Raw genomic sequence first — 27,272 nt, forward strand, 5'->3', positions numbered from 1 at the left:
TTTTGGTTGGAGATCACAGTAATCCAGCCTGTTGTGGAAAACAGTTCTCCCCAGAGGGACATCTGGCTCTTTGATACACTCCACAGGCAGTTCTCTTGGCAGCTCTGGAGATGCCACTGAAAGATCTGGCACACTTCTATTTAGATGAAAGTAAGAAAATCCCTTGTAAGTGATATACAGAGTAAGATACTGGTTTTATTGCGCAAAATTGTTTTGGTCCTACTCACATACTTCTAACAATAAATATTAGCACAGAGGGGATTATTTTTTTTCTGGTTATGAATGTGGAAGAGAATCAGAGGGTCTGCAAACACAGAATCAGTAGAGGCAAAAAAAAGGAAAAAATTGCAAAATTAGTTAAGTAGTTGCAAAATCTATTAAAAGTCATTAGAAAAACTGAATGGGGATCATGAATGAAAATTCAATTCCTACCCATCTAGTAAAATGAAAAGAAGAGACGTGTTATGAGTAATTGCTGAGCACTTACCACTAACCCGGCAAAGAACACGTGTGTGAGTGAGTAATCACTGATCAACAGGAGTTACCTGGTGCAGGCATTGGAGACGGCTGCTGCTATCTCTTCGTTCAGTGTTGCATTGTTTGACTACCTTCACTACGTTTTAGTTCAACAGACAAGTGGGGTCTTACTTGGTTCCAAAGGGCAGGATCTATTTTGATGGATCATGTTAGTGAGAAGAATTTCTTGGGTGTATTCACTCTGCTTTGAAGATACACATTGATAGGGAAGAAGAGTTGTTTTTCAGTCCTCCCTCAAGAAAGACACAGGCTGCCTGATGGCAGTGGTGGCAAATCTGTGGCATTTGGGTCAGAATCGAGACATGCTGCTCTTGTAACTGGTGCGTGAGCGAGCTGGCTGCTCTCCCCGCGTGCTGAGCAGATTGCAACAGCAGCAGAGGAAGGGAGGAGATTTGAAAGGGCAGGGTGGATGTCACCAGGGGCTTTAAGAGGTGGCCCCAAGGGAAAAAGAAACCCACCATGATGGGAGATGTTGGCATCTGGCATCTGTTCTGCTGCTACTCAACCAGGAAAGTATGTGTACCCTTACAACAGCCCGGCACGACATGCCACCTGAAGTCAGGGAGTAGAAACCTGTTCCCAGCCTTGATTATAGAGGACCCCAAGGTATCATAATCTGTTAGGTTCTATGTAGTGAGCCAGAAGTTCCATGTATAAAAATTAATCTCCTGGAAAAAAATTATTTGGGTGATGTTTTATGTACTGCAATACCTACTTCATTCAGAATTCTCTGCATACCAAATCCATACCTATAAATTTTGAAACTGAGTTATGGGTTGACTAAATACACAGAATTGATTTAAAAAAACCCACACAAAAAACAAACCAAACCAAACAAACAAAAAACCAAAAACCCAAATCAAACAACACCTTTGATTAGTGCAACTAGTATTGGGAAGGTGTCTTAGTTTCATTCCTTCTAGCAGTATTCTCTACAGCACTTTTTCACCTCTAGTTAAATACTTTGTTTTCACATGAAATCTGAGTGCTTTTCTTCCATGGTGTTGTTGAAGACTGTTAAACAGTTTTCATACACAGATTTCAGGAATTCAGTTCAATTGACCCCTGTCTTTATCACTTTCAGGAGTGAAACCTTGAACACACATTAGGTCATTTTGCTGTGAAAGATCACCATTGACTTCTGTGAGGCCAAGATTTCACATTTGTATTCCCACCTTGAAAAGCAGTAACCAAAAAACCATTATTTAGCTTAAGACCTTGTATGTCCATATTTTATGGACACTTTATTTTATCCTTACCAGAAGGTATGTCTCCACGTCACTATTTCTGACAGAGCAGTCCCTATTTGGCATTTTTGACATTGTCTTTCTGTATGGTAGTTCTGAATTGCAAAAGACAGAAGATCAAGGAGGCGAGGAAAGGAATTTGCCAGTAATATTAATGGCTTCAAAATACTCACTAGCTACCCCTGCTCATTGCCTTCTCTCCAGCTGTGGCCATAGTTATACTACAGATTGTCTCTGAGGAGGTTGGGGGTTTTATACTTCAGGTGCCTCAAACAAGTGCAGTGTTGTACTCATCAGGCTTATCAGTTTTTAACCATTTTATTAGACACAATATATTTTGATTGAAAAAAATCACAATTTTGAATCATTTCAGTATCTTTGAGGAGAAATTACTTGGAGCTCTTGACATTTTAATGCAGTTTGTCTTTTCAAATAGATGTGGGTTCTAATGCATGTGACAACAGGACTTCGCTCTTCAGTTGGAGCATACATTTCAGAGTAGTTGTTACCTAAAATATTATCATAAGGCATAAGAAAACACGCGATTTAAGTTGCCTTTCATGAACATAATTAAGAATTAATAAGCCTGTACCAGTGGCTAGTCCTCAGAATTTCCACTGTTTTGCCTTTTGTGACCCGTGTTATTAAAAGTCCATTATTTTTACAGACTTTATTAAATTGGATCTTATTAAAGCATTCTATATTTGCATTTGGTCTTTCATAATTCATTATTATTATGACATTTACTTTTTACCATCAGATCTGAAAACATATCATAAGCTACCCTTTTCTCTTGAAAGAAATGCTAATTTCAAACAGTCCTCTAATGGAAGAGAAAAGCTTTATCAGTTTTTTCATTTATTCAAGATCGTGTTAAGAATACTAATGCTAGACTTCTGTATGCTAATATCTGAGAGCTTTTTTGGTCAAAAGCTTAGAATTATTGTTTTTAGACCACACTGCTAAGTATGTCACTGGCAGGGCACTAGTACAAAAGAAAATACTATTCTGAAGTGCCATGTTTTAATTCTATGATCAATAAAAACAATTTCTTGATCTTTCATTATTAAGTTATGCTTTCGTATGAAATTACACTATTTTTATACTTCATCATGTTTACTAGATTATGGCTCTACTTAGTTTCTCTTTAGAAGTTTTTAACAATTCATTTAGCATGATTATTTAAAGGGGGTTAGTTTTGAATTATAGCCTGCAGAATAGTGTAACAAGAAATTGGATTCTCCATCAAATAAATCACTGTCTCAACCAATTATTAAATGTTTTAATTTAGACAATCTGGGATCTATTGTATTTGTAAATATTCTCACCATTTAGCCACAAAAAGGGAGAAGGAGCTCTAGAACTGAATGCAGAAGCCTGGATGTTAAACAGTAGATAACGCTCAGTTAAACTGCTGAATTTAGCATCATTTTTTTAAGCTGACTTCAAAAAGACCTCTGCAATTTTAAAATTTCTTTCCTCACATAGGTTTCTGACGATGTGCACTAGACACTTTGGGAGTGTTGTAGCCCAAACAATTCGAACTCAGAAGACAGACCAGTTTCCACTTTTCCTTATTATTATGGGAAAACGATCATCTAATGAAGTATTGAATGTAATACAAGGTACAGTACTGACTTTATTTTAAAAGTAGTTCTTATATGAATATTGAAACTGTTAGACGACATCTTTGCTAACCATTTCTTTTTTAAGATGTTCAGAATATTAATTTATTTCACACAAGGAACTTTCAGTTGCCGTGGTATAAATAGCTACTATTCATAAATGTGTTAATTAACATAGTATTAGAGGTTGAAGTTGCCGTGACTGTAGTAGAATCATAGTCTGGTTTTCATTTTTTTTAAGTAGAAGCCAAATCTCCTAAATAAGGAGCTACACTTAGTTTTCCAAATTTATATCCATATGCATTACTGATTTCCAAAAGATTTTGGCTGTACTTTTTGTGTAGTGCCGGAATGCATTTAGTTCTCTGTGAGTAGTTCCTTGTTAACATGGGGATTCCCTGTTGCACGTAGGGGGCTAATATTTGAACATGAGTTGCTTTTCCAGACCTGCATGCAGTGCTGAGACCCCAAATCGGGTGAGAATTTAAAGTTACTAATATAATTCCACTTAAGTGAAGCTCTCTGGCTTACATGAGCAGTTCTTTCTGGCATAACCATTCCTGATTCACTGACAGCAAGATGACTTTGATCTGGAGCGATGCCCTCTGACTGGTGTTCTCAGTAACTCTTCAGATTAAAATACATCAAAGAATGGCTGCCTCTCATTTCTTCTGTTTCCTCCACAAGTTTGCCTTCATGACATTGCATCCTCATTTATTTATTGCTTATATCTAGCAGTCTTTATTCTAATCCCCTTGTTTTCTTGAGGAAATTCAGCCTCAGGAAATACTGCTTTTTGCAGAGAGCATTACTGTTTGTTTCTGCATATGGGATTAATCATTCTCTGGAGGAATTTGCAGCGCTCCTTCCTATGGCCAAAATTGTGAATTTTGAATGGATTTTGTCTCCTTAGTGCAAGGTACAGCACAACACTAACTCGTGGTACTTCTGTCACTTAGAAAACTTATTTCATACAATTTCCTTATAAATAGATTTTCTTGTTTTTATAATTCTGCAGCATAGTTCAGCATGTGTATAACTTAAGCACCTGTGTTACCCCCCTGAAGTCAGTGATGCTTACTGGTTTTAACTGTTTAATTGTTTTAGCAATGTGGTGACTCGAAGTCATAATATAATGCAGCTTTATATTATAAAATAATCCAAATTATTTCATTGCATTCATTAAGTTTTAATGATTTTTCAGGTTTTCTGCAAACAATCTCCTGAACTATACTGAACTAAACTGTTCATCTCTTGCAGCCTTACTTAAATTTATCTTTAAAAAAAAAATCAAACGTGCTGTGCTTGTTATTTTCCCATGAATTGGGACACTGGTATCTTTAAACAATATGCCCTCAAATGAATCGTAGTCTCTGAAGTCATGCATGTTGTAGCATGCAGGATAACATTTTCTGCTAAGGTAGCAAGTGCTAGAAATAGGAACAATGAGGGCTTTTCAGGGCTGGGTGAGAAGGCATGTTTACAGAAGAGATACAACAATATAGAAACTGAAGTCCCAGTGGTGTTTATTGAAATGCAGACTGTCTAAGTTTGCTTTTGATTTTTATCTTTTCCTGGGGTTGGAAACTATGGGGACAGTTTTGTTTTCTTTAGTGGTACTGTGGCTTCTGGTTAATTTACTTCTTTTAAAATTTTGACCAGCATCACCAATATAAATCTAGCTCTTGTTGGTATTGTTCTGCAAATGTCCAAAGACTGTTTAGGTTGGCAGGTATTGAGTTTATAGTTTTAGACCATTTCTTATGGTCTAAGACGTTTTAACTACTATGACAAGTGGCTCTAATGGGTAGTCTAGTCTTCAGTTTAAGAGGAAAACAAAGACCGAGTGCATCTTGGTAGGAAATTCGATTTAGGTAATCTTTCAGTCTTACTGAAGGCTGGAGGCACAGTGGTAGAAAAACGTGAGGAGGTGCCTCTTGTCCTATGCATGTGCTGGATTTTGTGATTTGCCTCCTCACAGGCAAGCTAAGGAGCTGTGGGTTGGATGAGTGGACAGTGAGGTAGACTGAGAAATGGCTTAACAACAGAACTCAGAGGGCCATGATCAATGGGGCAGAGTCTGGATGGAGGCCTGTCACTAGTGGTGTTCCCCAGGGATCTGTGCTGGGTCCAGTCCTGTTCAACATATTCACCAATGACCTGGATGATGGGATAGAGCGTAACCTCAGCAAGTTTGCTGATGATACCAAAGCTGGGAGGTGTGGCTGATACACCAGAAGGCTGTGCTGCCATCCAGCGAGACCTGGACAGGCTGGAGAGCTGGGCCGAGGGGAACCTCATGAAATTCAACAAGAGCAAGTGCAAGGTCCTGCACCTGGGGAGGAACAACCCCATGCACCGGTACAGGCTGGGGCCTGAACTACTGGAAAGCAGCTCTGTTGAGAAGGACCTGGGAGTGCTGGTGGACAACAAGCTGACCATGAGCCAACAATGTATCCTTGTGGCCAAGAAGGCCAATGGTATCCTGGGATGCATTAAAAGGAGTATGGCCAGCAGATTGAGATAGGTTATCCTCCCCCTCTACTCAGTCCTAGTGAGACCACATTTGGAGTACTGTGTCCAGTTTTGGGCCCCCCCAGTTTAAGAAGGACGTGGAACTCCTTGAGCAAGTCCAGCGGAGAGCTACGAAGATGATCAGGGGACTGGAGCATCTTCCTTATGAGGAAAGGCTGAGAGACTTGGGTTTGTTTAGACTGGAGAAGACTGAGGGGAGATTTAATAAATACCTATAAATATCTAAAGGGTGGGTGTCAGGACAATGGGACTAGGTTCTTTACAATAGTGCCCAACAACAGGACAAGGGGCAATGGGCACAAGTTGAAACACAGGAAGTTCCACCTCAATATGAGAAGAAACTTCTTTCCTGTGAGGGTGCCAGAGCACTGGAACAGGCTGCCCAGGGGGGTTGTGGAGTCTCATTCCGCAGAGACATTCAAAGCCTGCCTGGATGCTTTCCTGTGCCCCCTGCTCTGGGTGTCCCTGCTCAAGCAGGGGGGTCGGCCAAGATGATCTCCAGAGGTCCCTTCCAACCCCCACCATTCTGTGATTCTGGGATATATATACACAGATTACTTACTTTTCCACTATTAGCTTTACAAGTTTTATGAGAAGTAAACACACTGAAGAGAATATATTATAATATTTGAAGTTTTACTACTAGTTATACCTGAATAAAAATGCATGCGCACACATCCATTTGATCACTGTATTCTGGGTTTTTTTCTGTTTTTTTTAAACCAGTCCATTTGGATGCTGCTGCCAACATCCTACCTTTTGTTACCTGACTAAGCAATTGCTTCAATCTCCCTGATTATACCCAGGAATTCTAAAACTGTAAAATCAATTTCATGTCAGGGAACCCCAGATATAGGAAAGGTTATAAACTTTCCTCTAACATTAGTGATGAAAAGAAAAAATAGTTATTCCATGCAAGCACAAAAGCAATTGTTCAGATTTGAACCACCTAAAATTTTAGCCTATGATCAACATTTGTTTGTAGAAACAATTTTGAATTTTTAATAAAGAGGCAAACTAAAAGTGTTCTGTTGAGATACTTGTATTTTCTACTCTTTTTTTTAAGTCTGGCTATTTCTTATGGATTAATTCTAAAATTACTTCTTTTTTGTTTAATAACTTTAATTATATGAAATTCAGCTATCTTGCTTTGTTGCTAGGTAACACAACAGTGGATGAGCTAATGATGAGGCTGATGGCTGCAATGGAGATCTTCAGTGCCCAGCAACAGGAAGACATAAAGGATGAGGTGAGCATTGAAAGTTACTGCAGGTACCTGCTGGCTTCCACAAATCACTGGGGATGCAAAATTAACCAGATGCTTCTTTAGCCAGTGAGTTTGGATATGATGTGTTTTAGTGTCTCTTCCATCATTGGAGATAAAAAATTTTAAGTCTCCTTTGTGTGTTTATTTGGGTCTCACAAAAAAACCTTTTCCTTATTGGTTTACTGTCATTTTCCATTCATTTCCTTTTTCTGAATATTAGTCATGAGGAACTGTTTACATTTACAGTGGTATTACAGAGCTTAATATGCTCATACAAGGAAACAGCAATCAGGTTTTTTCCCAATGCCCAGTTTCAAGTCATAGGTAGAAAACAAAAATAGATTAGAATGATGTATCTTAAGTATATATGTTTAAAAGGGGATTGAAAAGCAATCTTAACCAGAACTACGGCAGTACTGAATCACCATTCTGAACAATGCAGAATGGGTAAGTGATGACAAGACTTTTCAAAAACAGTGTTTCAATTACACAGAAGTAGACACAGTGAGGTATACAGCTGAGAGATGTTTATCTGTTACTCTATAAATTGAGAGTGACATTTTGAAGTAACGAAGCACTTAGTTAGGAATTTATAATAATAGGTGTGTTGCCATTCAAGATTATTCTTATCCTGTTATATAGACATTGATTGACAATAATTCACTAAACACATTCTTCACATTTAAGTCTTGTATCTCATTAGTGTGAGATTTACCGATTATGGTTATCATAATATGAAGGCATGGTATCCGCACAATATCTGTAGTTCATTTTTTCTTCTTTATTTATGCTACCTGTAATTCATTGGTAAAGAAATTGACTTTCATTTTGTTAATACTGAACACAAATTTTAATATGAGGATTACAACAAAAATCCAAGGCATGATATAATTGAATTTTTTATTGCATTTTAACAGGAATATGTCAGGTATGGGTTTTTTAATGCTTTGATAAGAAAGTAAAATTCACATCACAGATGAGTTCCAAGAAAGGTTCAGAACTGGAAACTACAAAATCTGATAGAAATGAAGCAAACAGAGGAAAGAAAGGGATATAAGGGCAGAGAGATAACAGCTATTTGGGATAGGATAGGGATAGGAGGAGGAACCAGAAGTAGGAGTGATAGGAGTGGAACAGAGGGAGGAACAGGAGACTGGAAGTTATCTAGTAAGGGGAGAACAGTATTTAGGAGAGAAGAAGTTGGGGGCAGCTCAGATAGTGATAAACCTGGCCTAGGAGGATAAAACCAGGTGGGTTTGCAACTGAGAAAAATCTGAATGTAAGGGAGACAAAGCTTAAAGAGAAGACTCGGTACCCTTGAGGCCATGATCGCAGAACTGGGAACTGGCTTCTTCGCCCTGAGCTGCTGCGGGTCCTTCCCTGGGTGGCCAAAACAGTGACAGTCGGTAATGTATGTGCCCACAGTGGTGACATGGATGTCTCCTGACTTCTTACTCTAGATGCTCTGCTTAGTCTGAGTGTGTAGGGAGAATGGAAATTTAATTTTTATACATTCCTTTAAAACCTACCTTTGTCCAAGTCTTCTGTAGTCTTTTCTCACATTTCCTTTTGTTTTTCTGTCACTGAGAGCACCAGTGACATATCTTCCCCGATGGGAGTTTTTTCTAACACACTTTGACGTTCAGAAACTGATGGGAAATTTTATAAACTTTGGGGGCAGGTTTCCAGATGCCATGGGTTCTATACGCAAATAGGATACTTACTTACACCTTGGCTGCACTTGTTACAAAAGCACACTGAAAAAGCAATCTCAAACACTTTTGCCTTTGGAGCAGGAAGTTTAAAAACAAAAAAAACCCCTCACTTTATGAAATTCCTATTCCAGAAAGGGAGTAGTTGACAAGCAGTCTGCACTCAATAGAGGGCTTTAGCCTGAAAAAAAAAACATTGTCTTTTTGTGGTTTGCTACATAGCATGTAGCTTTCTTCTAAGTCTTGTACTTGGCAACTTCAAGTGTTCAAACATCAACACCTTTTCTTTATTAAAATCTTATTGCAGTTGGTGCAATTTTTTCCCCAAATATTACAATAGCAAACAGGATACAAAATCCGGTTTCTGTTACTGTTTTCTTAATAGCAACAATAAGCCATCATAAAACCACAAGAAGATAAGCAGAAAATTCTTTTGCGTTTCAAAAAGAGAAGTCATCTATATAGCTTTGCTGCAAGCAGAAATGTGAGTGAGAGAGAAATAAAACTGGAAACACTTGTAAATAACAGCATGAAATCATTAATGAGTCAGTTTATGCAGCTGAACTTCTCCACTTTGGATTTTTAACTTGCATGCACATGAAAGCTTCCAACACAGCTATTGCATAATTCTGTTTAGCACAGCATGTTTTGCAGTGCCCTCTGATGGCTATTTTGGTACAGGATGACTGTTACCGCTGCCAGCTAATGGTACAGGTGTTTGCCGTGACACTGGCTGTAGCTGTTCAGGCATCACTTTACAGTCAGTTCCCCTTCACTGATCATTGACTGATGGTGTAGGCAGGATGCTCGGAACAGCGTCACCGACTTACCTCACCTGAGCGAAGTGAGTCACTTCATTAGCTAGTGGTAACAGTATGGTCAGCTACATCCTGTGCTTTTGTATCCGTGTAGTAGTAAAATTTACTGGTGTAGCCTCATAAAATTTTAACTGGGCAAATTTGGGGCATAGTTCTATAATCATAGAATCATAGAATACTTTGGGTTGGAAGGGACCTTTAGAGGTCATCTAGTCCAGTCCCCCCGCAATGATGTCAAATGCTAAATGCCAAGTGCTAAAATAGCGTATTTAACCAGCAATTTTATTTCATTTTTAGATTTATGTATTGAGTTTGATTAAGCTTTTTCTTACATAATCTCCAAAGAAATACCTTAAAAACATTGAGATGCATATGTGTACTCATAGTAATCCAACGTACCCATCTTTAGGTATGGTGGTGTGTAATTTAGGCATCCATTTTCTATCCCAAGCTTTCTTAAAGGGAGATCAATCTGCCGCTGCCAAGGCTTCTGGGCCAATCATGACCCGTTGGGTCTGTTGCTTGCTGCCTGACAGCTGTGTTGACCAGATGACATTTTGGAAACCTCCTGCCTCTTGGACCACCCTGTTGATGTGCCATTGTAGATACATGGTCTAGCTGTTATACTGTCTGTTTTTATAAGTTTGCTACTTAAATTATCATAGTAACAAGGCACAAATAACCAAATATGATCAGCAGTGTAGTGACGTGCTCATGTGGCACTTCTGATAAGAAGTGGCCAGTGGATAATTAAATGGTGGGTTCAGTGGCATCAACAGCAGCAAGACCTGTTGGCCAGTATACAGTCCCACCCTTGTCAGTGCAGTCAGGTCTAGGGTCTGAAGTCCAACCTCAGGCTGTGTATGCAGAATTACTCTGAGGCTATACTAATGATTTCATACATCTGATGGACATATTTTCCTTTTCTAACCATGTTTGCTGCTCTGGCCCACACTACAAATGCTGATACCTCAACTGCTGTTCAGTCAATGGGGTTGGGGTTTTTCGCTAAGAGGAAATAAATGCCAGTAAGGAATTTCTCCTGTAAGGGAAAGAGGGTATCTCAGAGCAGGGACAACTGGCCTCTGTCACTGTTGATCAAGGTGTGAATTGAGATTTTTCGGGGACTGACTTTGAAAAGAGCACGTAGTATCAGTTCCTCTTAAGTGTCAGTGCCTAGTGCTAGACTTAGGAAAACAAATAATAATTGTAAAATATCATACGCCCTGGAATGTCCATTTTTAAACACCCTGCTAGCTTGCTTACTTTAATTGGTTAGTTAAATAACCATCTCAGCATGGCATGATGGGCCCAAATGGATCCAAGTTAGTTCCTTTGTGAGATTAATGTGAACAGATATGTGATTAAATCCTGGCATTACAGTGCAACACACCTGTTCTGGGCTGATCCTGGACATATTTTCTCCATTGCCTGAGGAGGAGGCTTCTCAAAGGATTACAGTAACACTTTTTGACAAGCTTATACAGGGTGGAGTTCCCATGTAATGACAGGGCTCATTTGATGATGTCTCAGTAATGCATTCTTTTTATTTCTGCTGTCAACATTTATTACTGTAGAAGCATTGACTGTTACACAGCTGGTCCAACTTGTCCACATTTAAGTAACAGTAGGTCTCTCATCACGTTTATTTTTGTCGTTACGCAACACTAGCACTCCTGCTCTCGGATTAGACTTCAAGGTAGAATTGTAATACCCACCGTTGCTTTCAAAAACCTTCTTATTTTTACAAACACCAATTAAAACCTTCAATTCACTTTAAACTGTGCCTGCTGACATACTTTAGTATAAGAGAGAGCTACTTAAGAATTTTTAAACTGGAAAAACTTGTAAACAGACTCTGGCTGAAGATAAGCTGTAGAAAAATGCAGACCTGCAGAGTCACCATCTTTGCCATCTGATCTTAGGTGACATCTCTTCTTCCTAGATACTGCTACAGTGTGAGGAAAATGTAGGTCCTTCCTGACCAATATCTGGATGGGGATTTAAAAAATATGTAAAAGAAAACAGAAACTCCAAAACAGCAACATAAATTCACCTTCTTTTCCGGGCCACAGCTCTTTGTAAAAGTATGCTTGCGTGTCCATCCCAGCACTCTGTTGTGTTAGATGGGGCTTTACTGGCCAAGTGTTATTTTCATAACTTTGCAGTAAGATGCCTGATATTACCGTGTCTTCCTCCTCTTCTGCCTCGCTGCTGTCAAATGTGAGGGATTTCCTTCTTTTTTTTTTTTTTTGACACAATAATTTAACAGTTTTAGCTTGCAACACCTTTTCTCTTTGCAAAGATATATCTCACAGCCACAAAAGAAGCTAAATAGGATCAGTCCTGGTGCATTTTCTCGTGATCTGTGGTCTGTTCATCTTTTCCTCCTCCAGATCGGTTGCTTTTCTCCACTCCTTGCCTGCAGTTGTGTTCCCTAGTTAGAGAATGGCCCCCGTGCTTCCATCAGCTGTGCAGCAGACCCCTGCAATTCCTGTTTCGGCACTGAAGCTCACATTAAAATCAGCAGAAATTAGGCATCTGAATACCTTTCATAATCTGTGTTCCATCTAACACTGTCATGTGTATCATGGTATATAGTATTTGCACAACAGGAGGTTATGAGAATAAATACATGAAATTCATTAAATTCCAAAGCGCAAAAGCATTATGGTGATGACAGCCATCTAACGAAGACTGTGTTTTAACCCCTCAAAAAATCCAATTAGCACGTTTACTAATTATTACTAGTTATAACTAATTAAACTACAGTAATCAAAATTTATTTGATTAAATTTTCCAATTTTGTATTTGTAATATGATAGCACCCCGAACGATCGGTTTCCCATTGCGCACTTCACTGCACTGACACACCAGCAGATACAAGTGCCGCCTTTGAGAGTTTACGGCCTGTTTTGAACTTTGACGAAATGCAAGGTAATAACAGAGGGAGGAAAAGATAAAATGGAAATATCCTTAGTTTAGGTGGCTTTTTGGCTGTACGTGTTGATGGCTCCAGCCACAGAATATTTGCTTAGTCTCTCTTAATAAACAGCAGCTTTCCCTGCTATACAGCCCAGGTGGGTGGATGTTGGACCAGGACTGGCTGGCTCGTTCCCCATGGAAAGTCACTGCAGGACTGCTTCTTGAAGGTTTTGGGTTTGTTTTCTTTATTGTCGCTTGAGATAATTCCCAAAAATCAGTACCTGGAACTGGGCTTTCATCCTTCGGTATAGCCAGGCACGATCCTCCGGTGGTTCTCCATTGTTCTGCCCCCTCGCCCTGCCCCGTCTTGCCTCCCCACCTGAGGTTCTGCCACCGCAGAAACTTTCATTTGCTTTGTCTTCATCATTCTCATATGCCCAATACATTCTGTGTACACTTTTTTCTTCTGTATATTCCCCACCATGTATGTTTAAGTTATACAATGTGCAAGTCTGTCATCTTAGTGAGTCAAATTAATGTCTTTCTTGCACTGGTTTGTTTGGACAAAGGGGTGTTTCTCTTTTAACGCTCCCATGAATAGCCTTAAGCACTTGCAGTTTTTAATTTCAGGAGTGGTTCAGTGAAATGAACTGTCTGGCAGATAAGCATTCAGCATTTGTAAATACACTCTCTTTTTTTGTCTTTCTTGTAACAGCTGTTTACTCACTGATGCTCTGAGAAATGTCTTCTGCTCGTGGTTATCTTCTCAAGTTGTGTCTTTTCTGGTTTTACTTCACAGTAAAACTGATCCCAAAGGGCAATGGGGAATAAAGTGTAAGACATCTCCCTGAGACAAATCAGGTGCAAAGCTGGTTCCTGGGGTTAAATCATTAAATCCTACCTTCAGAAACAACAGCAATTAATAAGAAAAAAAGCCCAGAATAGCCAATGCTGACTTTCCAATAGCAAAATAAGCCATTCAAAAAAGCCAGATGTATTGTGTATTTTTTACCCTGTGTAATCCACAGGAAAAGGGGGCATTGCTGTTTTAAATGCAATTGCAAGTTTCCCGTTTCCACCATCCCACATCTGAAAAATAGTGTGCTTCAGGGGTAATTTCAAGAAATGGTTTAGGGAATAATTGTTGGGGAGAGTTATCCTAAATTTCTTCTTAACCTTATCTTAGTTTCATAGCTCTGGATATTACTCAAGAGAAGGTTTTATCTAGTCCATTATAACTGTCTCATGAATATAACTGTTTACTGTTTTCATCACGACTTTGTAATATGCACGATAGCAAAGAAAATTCATAGCTGAAGAATACATTCTGTGGATAAATGCAATTTTTTTAAAGTATCAACTTGCCATTGAATGAATGTCCACTCTATTGTTGCATTGTCAAAATGGGAAAGCAGAGATCTGTGACTTTTTCCCTTCAAGGAGCTGAGGAGAGTTGTCTTCTCGTCTCGTACCCAAAACCCCAGGGATGTGGATGGTTTACATTCACGCCAGCCTTTGGTTGCTGCTGAGGAAGTCAGAAATGCTGAGTGTAAGCCCCATTTCTGATGAAGGCTTTTTAAGTGACCTGGGATAAGCTGGTGTCTGTTCCCACCTTGGTTTCTTGAAAAAGGAAGATGGTAATTTTACCTCCATTGCAAAAGTATTGTGGAGATGCATTTATTGATGTTCAGTCAATGCTGCAATTTATGTAGGATTTAACAGGAAAGCTGTCAGCTACCTCAGATTTTGTTAATGGATAATACTTATGACATTTCTTTAATTAATTATTACTGGTATGACTGTTCTTATTTCTTCATGTGTTCTGTCTCAGAGCAATGAAAGATTCTCTGCAAAACATTTTCTTCTGCTTTTTCTGTCACCATTATGAACTCTCTTTTGTTGCTTTTGGTAAACTTGAGTCATCCTCATACTTTGCATGGTTTCTCTGGAGGAAGAGATGACTAAAATAACAGACCACATTGCAAGAACAACTGCAGTATGTAATGTTTAAAATTTGTCTAAGGTGTAACGCTGACCAGAGAGTGTTATCATTTTGCCATAATCTCCGTAGAGGAGGTGGTTCCTGTAGAGTGTGAGCAGTATTAACAAAACACAGAAGTAGGTACAAAGAGACGTTTCATAGGATTACATCTGCTTCTTACCTAAAGAAATCTGGATTCCAGATTTGTTTTTAAGGCCTGTTTCAGTAAGAACAGGATTGTTTCAATGCGATGTAAAGCTTGGTGGCATGGTCATTTACTTTCAGATGTGGCTCACATATTTCTGTGAGGACCAGGCAGTCATGCGTAGTAATTCTTCACATTCCTGACATCTTTTTCATAATCCACTTTCAGGACGATGATAACTGTGATGAATAGGGAGGAAAGAAATATTTTTTTTAAATGCCTGTAATTCATGTTTAGATTCTTGTTGTAGAATCTATAGCATCAGTATTTTTGCAGGTACCATCCAGATTATATAAATTAAACCAATTTCAAAAATTCTTCACTAAAGCTGTCTGTAGGTAAATGACTCTTGTGCTCATCAGAAATCACTTTGAATAAGTTCCTGGAGTTTTTTAGACAGTTCGTAAAATGTAAAATAAAAGCCAATACTCCATTTCTTGTAAGTCTGATTAGTATATGAGTTTGGAGTGAATTTTTAACAATTCTAATAAATTTTTACTTTTTGAGGGTTGGTTTCAGTTTGGGGTTTTGGGGGGGGGTTGTTTTGGTTTTTTAAACTAAAGTAACTCTATAGTAATTGCTAGCAATCTTTGAAAGAAGGAGCCTTTAGTTGTAGTAGTTGCATCTGATCTTTTTTTCTCTCAGGCATTATTGGACTTGTGTGACCTTTGAAATTCAGTTTGTGTGTGATATATGAAGCTGCAAAACATGAAAGCTAAATAGGCTCTCTGCAACACTATTCTGAATGTTTTTTTAAATGCTTGTCCTCTCACAGATTGACTGAAGTCTGTCTTTCTTTAGTAATTTGGTTTCATAGGTTTTGATAGTTGGTAAGATAGTTTTTGTTTCTCACCATTCTAAGATAAATTTATGGTATGCGTATGAGAAGTCTCAGTATAGATAGTACAAAACCTCTTCCTTTACTGTTACATTCCATCTATGAGAAGAGTTGGGAAGACATCTGTGTATTCAAGAAACTTCCTCATTTTTGGATAACATAAAAATCAGAGCTGTTTAATTATTTCAACACCCCCTCTTCTCAGAAATGGAATATTAATGTAGGGTAGTTTCCGCTATCAGGTTTGAGTTAATTTTTGAAGGTATTCCATGAACATAGCACACAAAGCTTGTCAAGGTCCGGAGAATCCAGGAGGGCAATGGGTTATTTGGTGGTTATTGTCCTTACATTTTGCAAGAATTACTTCTACTCATGTCTTAGCTTTGCTAAACGAAGTGATCTTTCTCTATCTTATGTGAATTAAGTTTAGGGCAAACTGATTGTAGAAGGAAGAAGAGTTTCCTCTAAAAAGATCTTGTAACTTCCCAGCTGGAGGTTGTATACCTTTTCCTGCAATTTGTCCTTTCCTTTTGTGGTTGCATGCCACTTTAGAGCTTTTTAACCACTAATACGTTAGAGTTTTGTTTGAGGAATGACTTGGCACGTTTGCACGACATGATAGTAACAGCTAACCTGCGCTCCTCCTGTTTAGAATTGGGTTTTTGCCAAGTAGTGAACTTTTGGGGAGAAAATCGATCATTTTGCAAAATTATGTCTTTGTGTGGAATAAACCTTGCAGGTGAATGAGAAAATTAACGTAATTCTTCAAAAAGCAGGAGGTGGTAGACTTTAATTTCTATGAAATACAGGGGACAGATTACCCCAGTGCAAGTGCTGTGTTACTGGTAACTACAGGTGACCATGCGAGCCCGCCAGCAGTCTCGCACCTAAATCTTACTGATTTTTGTAGGGACCAGTGCAGCCTCTGCAGGGCTCTGGGAGGATTATAAGATGTAAGAGGAGTAAGCAGAGGGGAACAGCTGCTGTCTGTGGCTCCAGAGGTGGAGTATGAAGCTACTGATTGTACACTTTGCTTTATCAGACATCACCCCCATGCAGTTATTCCAGCTTTTGGGGATATCCACTTCTTGATCCTCCACTGTATGGACGATGCCTCGCCTTGTCAGTCGCATATATTTAGTAAACCCTTTTTTTTTTTTATGCTGTGATCGTTAATAAGAGACTTTGCTAGGTTTGCTGGTTTGAAGTTGGCATGCTAACCCCATGTTTCTTCTCTGCCTGCATCTGTGTATTTGAGACACTTCAGAGCAGGACTTGCTACTTTCTCATCTTTGTATAATATTCAGCGCAATGTGAACTGAGGCCTCAGGATAATGTTTAATAGTCATGACCCTGGATGGATCCTACTGAGGGTGTTTTTACCAAGGAAGGACCTGGGAGCAGGCCTTCTTTTGCAGGACAACCATTTACTGCTGTCAGTCTGAGCAGAGAGCGAATTAAAATCCAGCCACATCCTTTAAACTGCAGCCTGTTCTTCCCTATTACAAGACTGTCCAAATTGTCAGCTGCAGGAGTGGGATCCTGGTGAGATCCTCCCCAGCACCAGCCCACACATACCCCTCCTACGACCCCCTCCCCGCATGGCTGGCACGGGAGGAGGCTGCACTGTTCCCAGAGTCTGCGCTGGACACAGCCCTGATAAAGCTGGCAGGGCAAAGAGCCTTGCTGCCAGACCCAACCCTCAGTCTGGCGCTTGGACACGCCAATCCGTTACACAGCAATTGAAACATAGCTTTAGGTAAGTCATTATTTTTAAAGCCAAGGTCGCCCTTGAGGCATTTCTGAAATCATTTCTCCTAGCGGTGGTTAGAGGAGTAAGGCAGTCAAATACTTTAAAGTCACTGGGGTTAAAGAGTGCTGGTGAACATGAAGATGTATATCGTATTGTTCCTCTGTTTGCTGATATTTTTTTGTTTCCCCCCCTTTTTTTTTTTCTTTAGGACGAACGTGAAGCCAGAGAAAACGTGAAGAGAGAGCAGGATGAAGCGTACCGCATATCACTGGAGGCTGACAGAGCGAAGGTATGTGCAGGTTGAAGTGATCACATGAACATTGGGATGGGAATCTCTCCACCGCTGGTGAAATCTCGCTGGCGCAGAGGATTGCCCGCCTTCCGTTCTGCTCTTAAGATGAGACAGTTGCTGTAGAAGCCATTATTGCCCTCAGTGGTTACAAAATGGCATGATATCCTAATTCTTAGATTAATTTCTACAGAAAAATTGACAAGTTTCTTTACTTTTATATAGCTAATGCACATCATTAAACACAGCTGTGGAAAGCGAGGTGATACATGTTGATTACTGTTTGTGTTTATTAGAGGGAAGCGCAAGAGAGAGAAATGGCAGAGCAGTTTCGCTTGGAACAGATTCGGAAAGAACAGGAGGAAGAACGTGAGGTGGGATGTCTTACCTTTTCTGAAAACTTTTTTGATTCATTAAGGTTATAGACATTGCAACTTTCATTCAACACATATTGCAACTTTAATTCAAAGTATACTTTTTATGTGAACATTTTTTTTAAATTAATTTCTTACCATATATGTAAAAAAGTAGTGCAGCTAAATCATTTTCACCCACTGTTCAATAGCTTTTCTGTTCTATCATCTGGGTTACAATTACATCATCTGGGTCTGATTTACAGCCAGATATTAGATAGGCCTGCTGAAAGGAGGTCCATGAAATAAGCTCCATGAATGGTGGGATCTTTGGGAACCTCTAACCTTGTTTCTGCAGGCACTCCTTTAAAAATATAATACCATGGAGCCTTTTCATTTCTCCCAGGAAGTGGCACAAAGCCTAACTGCAATTCTGATCAAACAAATTGCCAAATTTAATTTGGGAGACTAAACACTTTTTTAAAAAAATTAAGAAAAAATTTTAAATCTAGAAAATTGGATTTATGGTACATTTTAAAAATTCTAAAGAGTCTTCTACAGAATCTTCCTTAGAATGAAAATTGTGTTTAAACAAACACTTTACGTCTCTAGGCTTATATATGAAAATAGAAACCATGTGCCTCTGTGAAGAGTAGTATTCCTCAAACTCTGTTATTTTGTAGATTATCTTAATTTTGTAAATCCTGAGGGTCCCAGTGTCTGTCAGAGATGTCTCCTGCTGCCTCTTTCAAGATCTAGGCTAGCTCCTGTCCTAGCTGTACGTCTATGTAGGTATTTACATAAAGCATCACATACATGAATTTACTTACCTTGGTGACTTCCTCTTTTTCACCTCTTGGCAAATACAAAATACGGTAAAAAGGCTGAGGTAGAGCCATGTTTCTTCCCCTGAAGTCCCACCACGTTTCAAAGGATAGGTAAAATAGACCAGTCATTAAAATACTTCCATCTGTTCTTGACATGTAAGTCCTTACAGAACTGCTGTGAAACACAGCTGATACTTGAAAAGGTCTTTGAAACCCTTGAATAAAATTTTCAAAATAAAAAGTGATACTCACGTGTAAATGTCTTGACTGAAATCACAGTTGTTTGGTGGTTATCCTTTGACTTCTAGGCATATAAGATTCTGTGAGCAAGTTGCTAAGGAATACAAAGCTCTATCAGCATGCCTATTGTTTATATATTTCCTGAGCATGTTTCCAGTATTGTATCAAATATAAATATTTAAAATATGTATTAATTTATATAAAATATCAGAGTTCCAATATTTTTGGTGGACTTAACATAACTTCTTTGCTTTGACTCTCATGGATTTTGGAGATTTGAAACTTGGAACTATATTATCATTTAATTCTCCACTTATTTCATGTCCTTGGAACTCATGAAATCCTGATAAATCACAGCCTTGCTTATTCCCCCCCAACATTTCTTAAATGTATACTGACATTTCAGTCTTGTGTACTTTGCTGGTGTATGAAAAAATTGCATTATACTATTGCAAAAAAGGTGGCTATGAACACATTTATTATTCCCTGAGATAAACCCAATAAAAGACTGTATGAGCAATCCATTTGCGTATATATTTTTTGACCAAGATAACCGCATTAAAAAACCTGAACCATTGAAGCATTCAAGAACCTTTTAAACAGTACTGCGTTGTAAATACTAAATTCAGCCCAAACGGTAGTAGTCAATGGTTTGGGAAAGAGGCAGTCCACTTCTTCTTTCCTATCCTACAGTATCTGATGACTTACTTAGCTCCTGTTGTTAACATAAGCCAAGAACGTGAGGTAAAGCGCAACTGAAGGAGCAATGCACACGACCGGACTGTGAGCACTGTGTCAAGAACACCTGAAAGACAGCGATTCTGTGAGGTTAATAGCAATTGAATGCAAACCAGTGCTGTAGCAGTAACAGTGTTGAGCAATCAGCTCACACTCAGATTCAAGTAAGAAGTATGTTTTTCTTTTTTTTTAAGTAATTTTGCACGCATAGAAACAATAATTAATACTGCTTTATTGTATCTGCTCCTGAACCTTTCCTGATACCTTGGCCTTTTGGAAATAATTTTGTTATGCAAAGGCTGCAAGACTGGCCCATGTTATCAAAATATATACCTGGGCTTCCCTGCTTTAATGTAGAGTGCAGTAATGAAAATAATAGGAATTGTTTGCTTAGTGGAACAAAGGGGATTTTAACAATAATGTTTACTAACACTCCCCATTTTCAAGTATACTGATTACTTATACTGAATTGTTCTGCAACAGTGTTTACTTACAGAAGTGGCTTTATGTTCACTCCGTATATTTAAAATCTGACTATCGAGCTATTCACTTACTGAACACCTTTTTATCAACAGACTGAAATTGCTTGTTCAGGTCCAAGAGTTATTAATGTGATCCATCTCATCATTGTTCTCTGACTTGGTTTGCTGGTACAGAATATCCATTGTAAATTGCCATTTTACGTTGAAGCCTTGGAGACTAGTTACTTTGGGGAGCGACGCACTCTTTGTACAAAGAAAAGAGCTCTAATGAGCTACTGTTGTTTATTTTCCTATAATATAATTGATTGGGTTCAGTAAATAATGTAGCATCTGTTGTTATACTGTGTGGGGAAATGTCAAAACAGAAAGATAGTAAGCAGGTGGTTGAGAACGGAGAGAGAGAAAATTAAAATAGAATCTATTTAAAGTATAATCTCACAGTAGATGAGCAAAAATGAACTCAAGTTCTATGTATAAATATTTATACTGAGATATAATTTGCTCAGAGATTCGTGTGTAAGAAGTAGACTATTCAAAAGCCTTCATAATCCTGCTTCTGCCCAGTCCTTTCTCTTTAATGTAGTCGTCCTCCATCGGTTTCTGTTACTAAATGACCGTGGGGAGGTTTTCAGAGGCACAAATAACAACTGTGTATCTTGGAAGTTTCTTGGAAATCTGGGTAAATCCCTGCCTGACAGCTTCTTCAGTTTTGAGAATTGTCTTTTTGGCGCATTTTAGGGGAGGCAGTGTGATCATGCCGCTTCCGCCATTCATCGATGTTCTCATTAACTGCTGCCTTAAGTGAGGCGATATTGTTACAGGGCTGCTTTCTAAGTATGATCGAATTTTTAAGAAATGCCAATGGCTGTCCATGAGTACCAGCAGCGCTCAGTACCCTCGAAAATCAAGCCCACCTTGTTCAGCAGCCTAGTAATAATAGGCATAAATTAAAAAAAAAAAAAGTTCTGATCAAAGTACTAGCGTTGTAGTAGCTCCCGGAGGCAGAGGGCAGAGAGCAGAGACTTGGCTCCTGCCCTTCAAATCTTGACATCACCAGTATACACAAGGTCAGCAGGACGACAACCATGCATGTTTTCAGATGTGTACTGTTATCGCAATTCTGGGGCTGATTTCATGCAAGTCATTGCAGAAAATGTGCACACCTGTGCTTGGAACCACCTTCCTGCAAATATTAGTAATTGCTTGCTTTAAATCTAAAGCTCCCATTTCTGCCCTCCCAGTTTTCTTCTTTGACCATTCCTGGTTTTATATGTACTCTATGTATTTCATGTACCTTCATGATATTTTTAATTATGTCTTTTAACAGTGTTTTAGTTTATTTAGTAAATCTGGGGCGTTTTTGTTATACTGAACATACTTTTTACTGGACACTTTCTCTGTACCAGACATTCTTTTTACTCTGAACTGCCACTAAGGGTCTTGTCTTCAGTGCAAATGGTCGATTGCTCTGTGCAAGAGGAAGGCAATTTGATAAGTGCATTTAAAGAAATACTTTTACTGCCTTTTAATTTATACCCTTTAAGGAAGCAATTGGCCAGTGGACAATTATTCTCTCATTCAAATTTTTTCCAAGGCTTTCTGCCAAATGATTAAATTACTTATCCCCATCGTGCATTAACTGTAGACCTAATAATATGTGTTATAAAGCAGGATTTATTTTAATTAGTTGTCTGGTGGGCTGTTATTAAGGAATGAATAAAAATGATTTTGTCATTGAGATATAAAACACAGCTATGGCTCTGGAGCACTGTGGCACATCTTGAAGAAGTTCTAGAAGAAGTAAAAAGAAAAGCCTTCTGTCCTTTTATCCTGTTGCTAGCATTGCAACCTAAATGGTTATTTTTCCTTCCTCAGGCTATCAGGCTCTCTCTTGAGCAATCTTTGCCTCCCGAACCGAAAGAGGAGAGCACCGAGTCCGTCAGTAAACTGCGTATTCGGACACCCAGCGGAGAATTCTTTGAGCGACGTTTCCTGGCCAGCAGCAAGCTGCAGGTTGTCTTTGATTTTGTAGCTTCCAAGGGATATCCCTGGGAGGAGTACAAGCTGCTGGGCACCTTTCCAAGGAGAGATGTGAGTAAATGTACCTTTCAGGAATAAATACCACTACTTCTTACCCCTGTATGTTAGATGTCCAGTATGTATAGCACAGAAGGTAAAAGATAAGCCTGAGTGCTGCCAAGCATTATGGCTGTAAGCAAACCAGGTGCTAACCTACCAGTGCTATCGTATGTTACATCCAAAATTGCATTGCAACAGCTGTTTCCAGTGACACTGTAAAAAATCCTCTGCCTCCATCAAGTTGTGGACCATATTCAGTGAAAACTGCCCAAATATGCTGAGCCAGCATCACTGTTCTGAAGGAAGCCGCATCGGTATTAGTATGCTGTTTAGGTCTCTTATGGGCCGGTGCTTCTGATCTTTCTGGTTTTGCTGTTTTGATGCAATTTTATGTTATGAGCAAGGAAAGCTCAGTGTCAGATAGTATACAGTTATGAGCTAATCAGTACATTCTAATAAATTATTCATGCACCTGTTACATAGTACCAGTAAATAATCATTTATATCTCTTACCTCGAAATTCTAATAATGTACCTGCCGTGACCGATTTTCAAAATCAATACTGCTTACTGCTTGCAAAAGCCAATTAAATTCTGTTGATTTATCAGCATATATTTATGTGCTTGTTATTAAGTTTCTCTGAAAATATATCTATGTTTTCTGCTCTGTTACAAATTAACTTTCATTTCTTATTTAGCCATTGTTACAGCAAAGGTAAAAGTCAGTGGGTCCAGCTGTGCAGCAATTACCTGGGGCCCTGCCGAAAAGGTGAAGGTAACAGGCACTACAGAGATGACAGTGCAGAACCAAGCAGTGGTGGGTGACGGTCAGCAGCTTTTTGGCCCTACTGCCTCAGTACTGCAAATTAGGGCGGCAGCTCTGGATCGGCCGGGGTTTTGTTTGCTGGGGGCATCTCCAGGCGACTGGTTAAGCCATTTTTCATCAAAGGAGCTCAGTAACTTAGGTTGTTTTTCCATTTTGTTTCCCATCCATGGCCCCTGGAGGAAGTTCACTAGGAGTAAGGCTCTGACTAGCGTGTTTACAGTAGTGTTTTGTAACAGATATCTCTTGTGTTGTCATCTTATTTGTAAGTACTCCAAAGGGGAACAAAATAATGTCCTTAGCAACCATACAACCTTCAGAGTGGATGCGATTTCTGACCAATTTTTGGCATAACTCTGTGAATAGGACTTTAGTGTTTACAGCTTTTCTTCTACCTTGTCTTATATTGAGAATCCTAATCAGTCAGACTGAAAAGCAGCATTTAAGGAATCTCATTAATCACAATAAGCATGTAATGTCATTTCCAGTGGAGCCAAAGACTAGAAGTCGCCTATATTTCCAGGATTACTGATTGTTCAGTTTACTTGACAGAAAAACCCCAATCTTTTACAGTCTAAACAATGTTTTCCTGTATTTTAAATATTCTGCAAGTCATACCTCCCTCCCTGTAACATATTTATGTCTTAGTACATATTTAATACAAAAAACCCCTGCAAGTATATTACTCTAACTTTTTACATTTGTTTTGCACTTTAGACTGGCTGTTTCTGTACTTAATCACATCATCATCATTATTAATTTTAGTCCTCTGTAACAAACTCAAAAATTGATCAGATGACTCACATAAGAACAAATTTAAAAAGGAGTAGAAAAGAAAAAAGGGACTAAATTAGAACAGGCTGGTCTTTTCAGTACGTTTGTGAAACTGCCAGGGAGAAAACGCTGAGGCAGAGGAAGGAGAATTTAATGGCAGTATATGGAGCCATTGGTCTGTTGCATGGGAAGCAAAGACCCTGTCATCTTTTTTCTATGATTCCAACCTAATAATGCCATGTATGAGGAGCCACATAAATGATTCATGCCGATTGACTCAGTGGCCATGTATGAATCTGGTTGCCATTGTGACCACCACCGCTACAACAGACAAAAAAGAATCCCCAGGGGTTTGATAACCATTGAGAACTATAAATAACACCTGCCATGTTCCCCAGGTTTGGAAAGTTGGAAGTGTGCAACTCCATAGATTTACCAAAAAAAAAAAAAAAAAAAAGTAGTCACTGATGAATGTCTTGGAGGTACAGTAAAAGTATATATTCGTTGCCTTAGACTTCCTGGTATAAGGTCTCTTAAAAATACACTGTAAGTTGTCAAGACCCTTTTGCTCTATGGTACATGTCACAAACATCCACTGAAATCTATGCAACAAGAACAGAGCACTTGGGATGCTTGTGCTCCAAAGAAACCATAGCATTTAAAATGTCTGTTTCTATTTAAACTATATGTAACATTTTTGAAAAAAATATGTTTGAAAGTATCAGAATTACTTTGCTGGAGTTTTTGCTGCAGTAAGATGAAAACATGTCATCTCAAGTTAGTATTTTTTGTTCTAGCCTAATCTGTATTACAACATACACACCCCCAAAAGTGTTTGTCTTATCCAAACAAGGGGATTATCTTCAACCAAATCAGCAGTTTCTTGTAATAAACTTGTTGGAGCATTTTTACCCACTTTTCAAAGCCATCAGTCCTGATACAGTGTTGTTGAAGTATTTTTACTTCTTTGGTAAATAAAAATTCATTAGTTCTTAGTTCTATGTTCCAGTTGCTTACATGGATATCCTTAGCTAACTTAAAGTTGGTATCATAACCCTACTGTAAATACAAACTTCTACACATGAGTAAATACACAGATTAACCTTTTCCAGACACTACTTGTAGATTTTAAAGCAGCAGTGACATTCCAAAGCAGTTAAGCACATGCAGTGACTTGTTATTGGGTCTTTGTCGCTGACTGTGTTGTTCTTTCTACTAGCACTGAAATCAGATATTAACCGCCTCCTCTCTCAGTCCCTTAACCAAGGCAGCACTGCATGCTGTACCGACAAGCGTGTATCACCCGGGGGAACCTGGGTCAGCAGGTAACTTGTACCCCTAACTTTGAAAATGTTTGGCGAGCTGTATTCAGAGTGAAAAGCTGTATTGTAAGTTCTTTGCGTTACTCTTAAATGCACCTGCAAAGGGTTTATGGAAGCAAATGTGTGCACTATTTAAATGTATGTGCTCATTTTAGAATTATAGTTCCTTTTCTTCCAAGAATTGTTCTAATCTTCAACATGTGTTTAACTCTAACAAAAAGAGCTTACCCTAAGCATATTAGCATACTCAGTCAACCTTCTCATTCACTATTTCTTCTAAGTCCCTTCCTCTTAAAAGCCTTCCCAAACGCTAATTTCCGTAGTCCTCAGTCTGCCAGCTGCAAGATCCACCTTCTCCCAGTACCCTGGAGACTTCCCGGATGATCAGTTCCTCACTTCCTTCTGTGGTGGAGATCTGCAGAGGTCTTCCTAAAATTCTTTAACATCTATGGGGCTGGGCATTTCACCCAGCTGCCAAGAAGCTGACGGTGTACCGTGTCTAGCTGAAACTACAGGAGGAATGTGCAGAACAAATTTACCCAAACTGGGCTTCAGCCGCCCTGCTGGGATTGATGATGTTTGTGAACGTTTTATGGTGCCTGTCAGAAAGAGAGGTTGTGGCATGCTCTCTCTTTTGAAAGACTAGTTTTGAAAGACTTAAATTATTAATTTCTTCTGAAAAATCAAAATTGCACTCTACAATTTCTTTGCTTATTTCTCCTTAAGGTGGAGCATCAGTCATGTATTTGAGAGTATGCCTTTTGCAGACATGGTATTAGAGACTTAAGCTCTTTATTTACTGTATCTGGAAGCCCTGGTAAGCCAAGACTTCTACAGTATTTCACGTTTTATTTTTCTGAGCCACAGCTTAGGATCAGGTGGCAGTTAAGTCACTTAAGGTTATTTAAATGCATCTAAAATGTTGCTTAATAATTCAGAACCAGTTTGCTCTGTTTAGAGTATTAAGATTTTTTAAATCCTTTTAATTAACCAATTTCAACAGCAGTTTAAATAAACAGAAACAAAAAATCTGTCTCCCTTGAAAGGGCAGAAAATAAATTTAACTCAAATTGCATGTCAATTTAAATTAAGTATGATCAGGATTTCAGTAAGTGCAAAGCCAGACAATTCTTAATATTATATGGGAGTATAGAGTAAGATATTCCTCCAAACCCAAATATTTCATTCATTCCTGTGCTCTGGCAGGAGTAATCCTCTTCAGCACCCACAGTGGTGAAAATGCCACAGGATATTAAGTTTAGCTGCAGCGCTGAGCACACATAGTCATCTGAGCAGGTAGCTATCCTCTGATGTTCTCGGAAAGGTAATGTTAGAGCACGATCCCTGTATCGCTATGCCAGGTAGTTTGGCAATTTTGTCTATCAGTTCTAGAAGCCATTCTTTGTAAGGATTATCCTGCCTTTCACCCAGTGCAAACTACTTCCTTCAGATAACCTACTTTTAAACTCATTAGGTGGTGTTTAAACTCTCTAAATAGTTCATTAAAGAGTTACATGTCCAGGACCATCTCTGGCTTTTAACATTCTTTCCCCTAATCATCATCTTGATAGAAAGATGGAAGAAAGATGTTATCATGAGAAAGGATTCATGCAGTGTCATGGTTATACCCAATAGCACTTCTAGTGACTTCACATAAATCAGGAAGGTAGCTTGAATATGTGTTTTACGGCAAAGGAGGATTTCAGATTAATGAAATATTTTTCTGATGTGTTAAAAAATTTGAGAATGTTTTTGTAAGTGCAGGGAAAATTTAACATGTGATCCATGTAATTTTTCCAGACATTTCAGTTACTGATATCTATGTTTTTTACCATGTAAAATAGTACTCATCTCTTTTAATTCACATAATTTAAAAATTTTCAGGTCAATATAGATCTGATGG

At 38.7% G+C, this 27,272-nt stretch overlaps 1 protein-coding gene across 3 annotated transcripts in view; it reads left to right on the forward strand.

The window, feature by feature from the left end:
* The window catches only part of FAF1 (Fas associated factor 1), a 173,776-nt gene that overhangs the window by 135,576 nt on the left and 10,928 nt on the right, over positions 1 to 27,272 (forward strand). For all 3 annotated transcript variants that reach the window (XM_064455119.1, XM_064455118.1, XM_064455120.1), the window contains exons 14-18: positions 3,273 to 3,409; positions 7,105 to 7,193; positions 17,652 to 17,732; positions 18,029 to 18,106; positions 22,248 to 22,463. In XM_064455119.1, coding sequence (XP_064311189.1) covers positions 3,273 to 3,409; positions 7,105 to 7,193; positions 17,652 to 17,732; positions 18,029 to 18,106; positions 22,248 to 22,463 — 601 coding nt within the window. The remainder of the gene's footprint in view (positions 1 to 3,272; positions 3,410 to 7,104; positions 7,194 to 17,651; positions 17,733 to 18,028; positions 18,107 to 22,247; positions 22,464 to 27,272) is intronic.

Source organism: Phalacrocorax carbo, chromosome 6 (genome assembly GCF_963921805.1).
Source record: "Phalacrocorax carbo chromosome 6, bPhaCar2.1, whole genome shotgun sequence".
In the NCBI taxonomy this organism is placed as follows: Eukaryota; Metazoa; Chordata; class Aves; order Suliformes; family Phalacrocoracidae; genus Phalacrocorax; species Phalacrocorax carbo.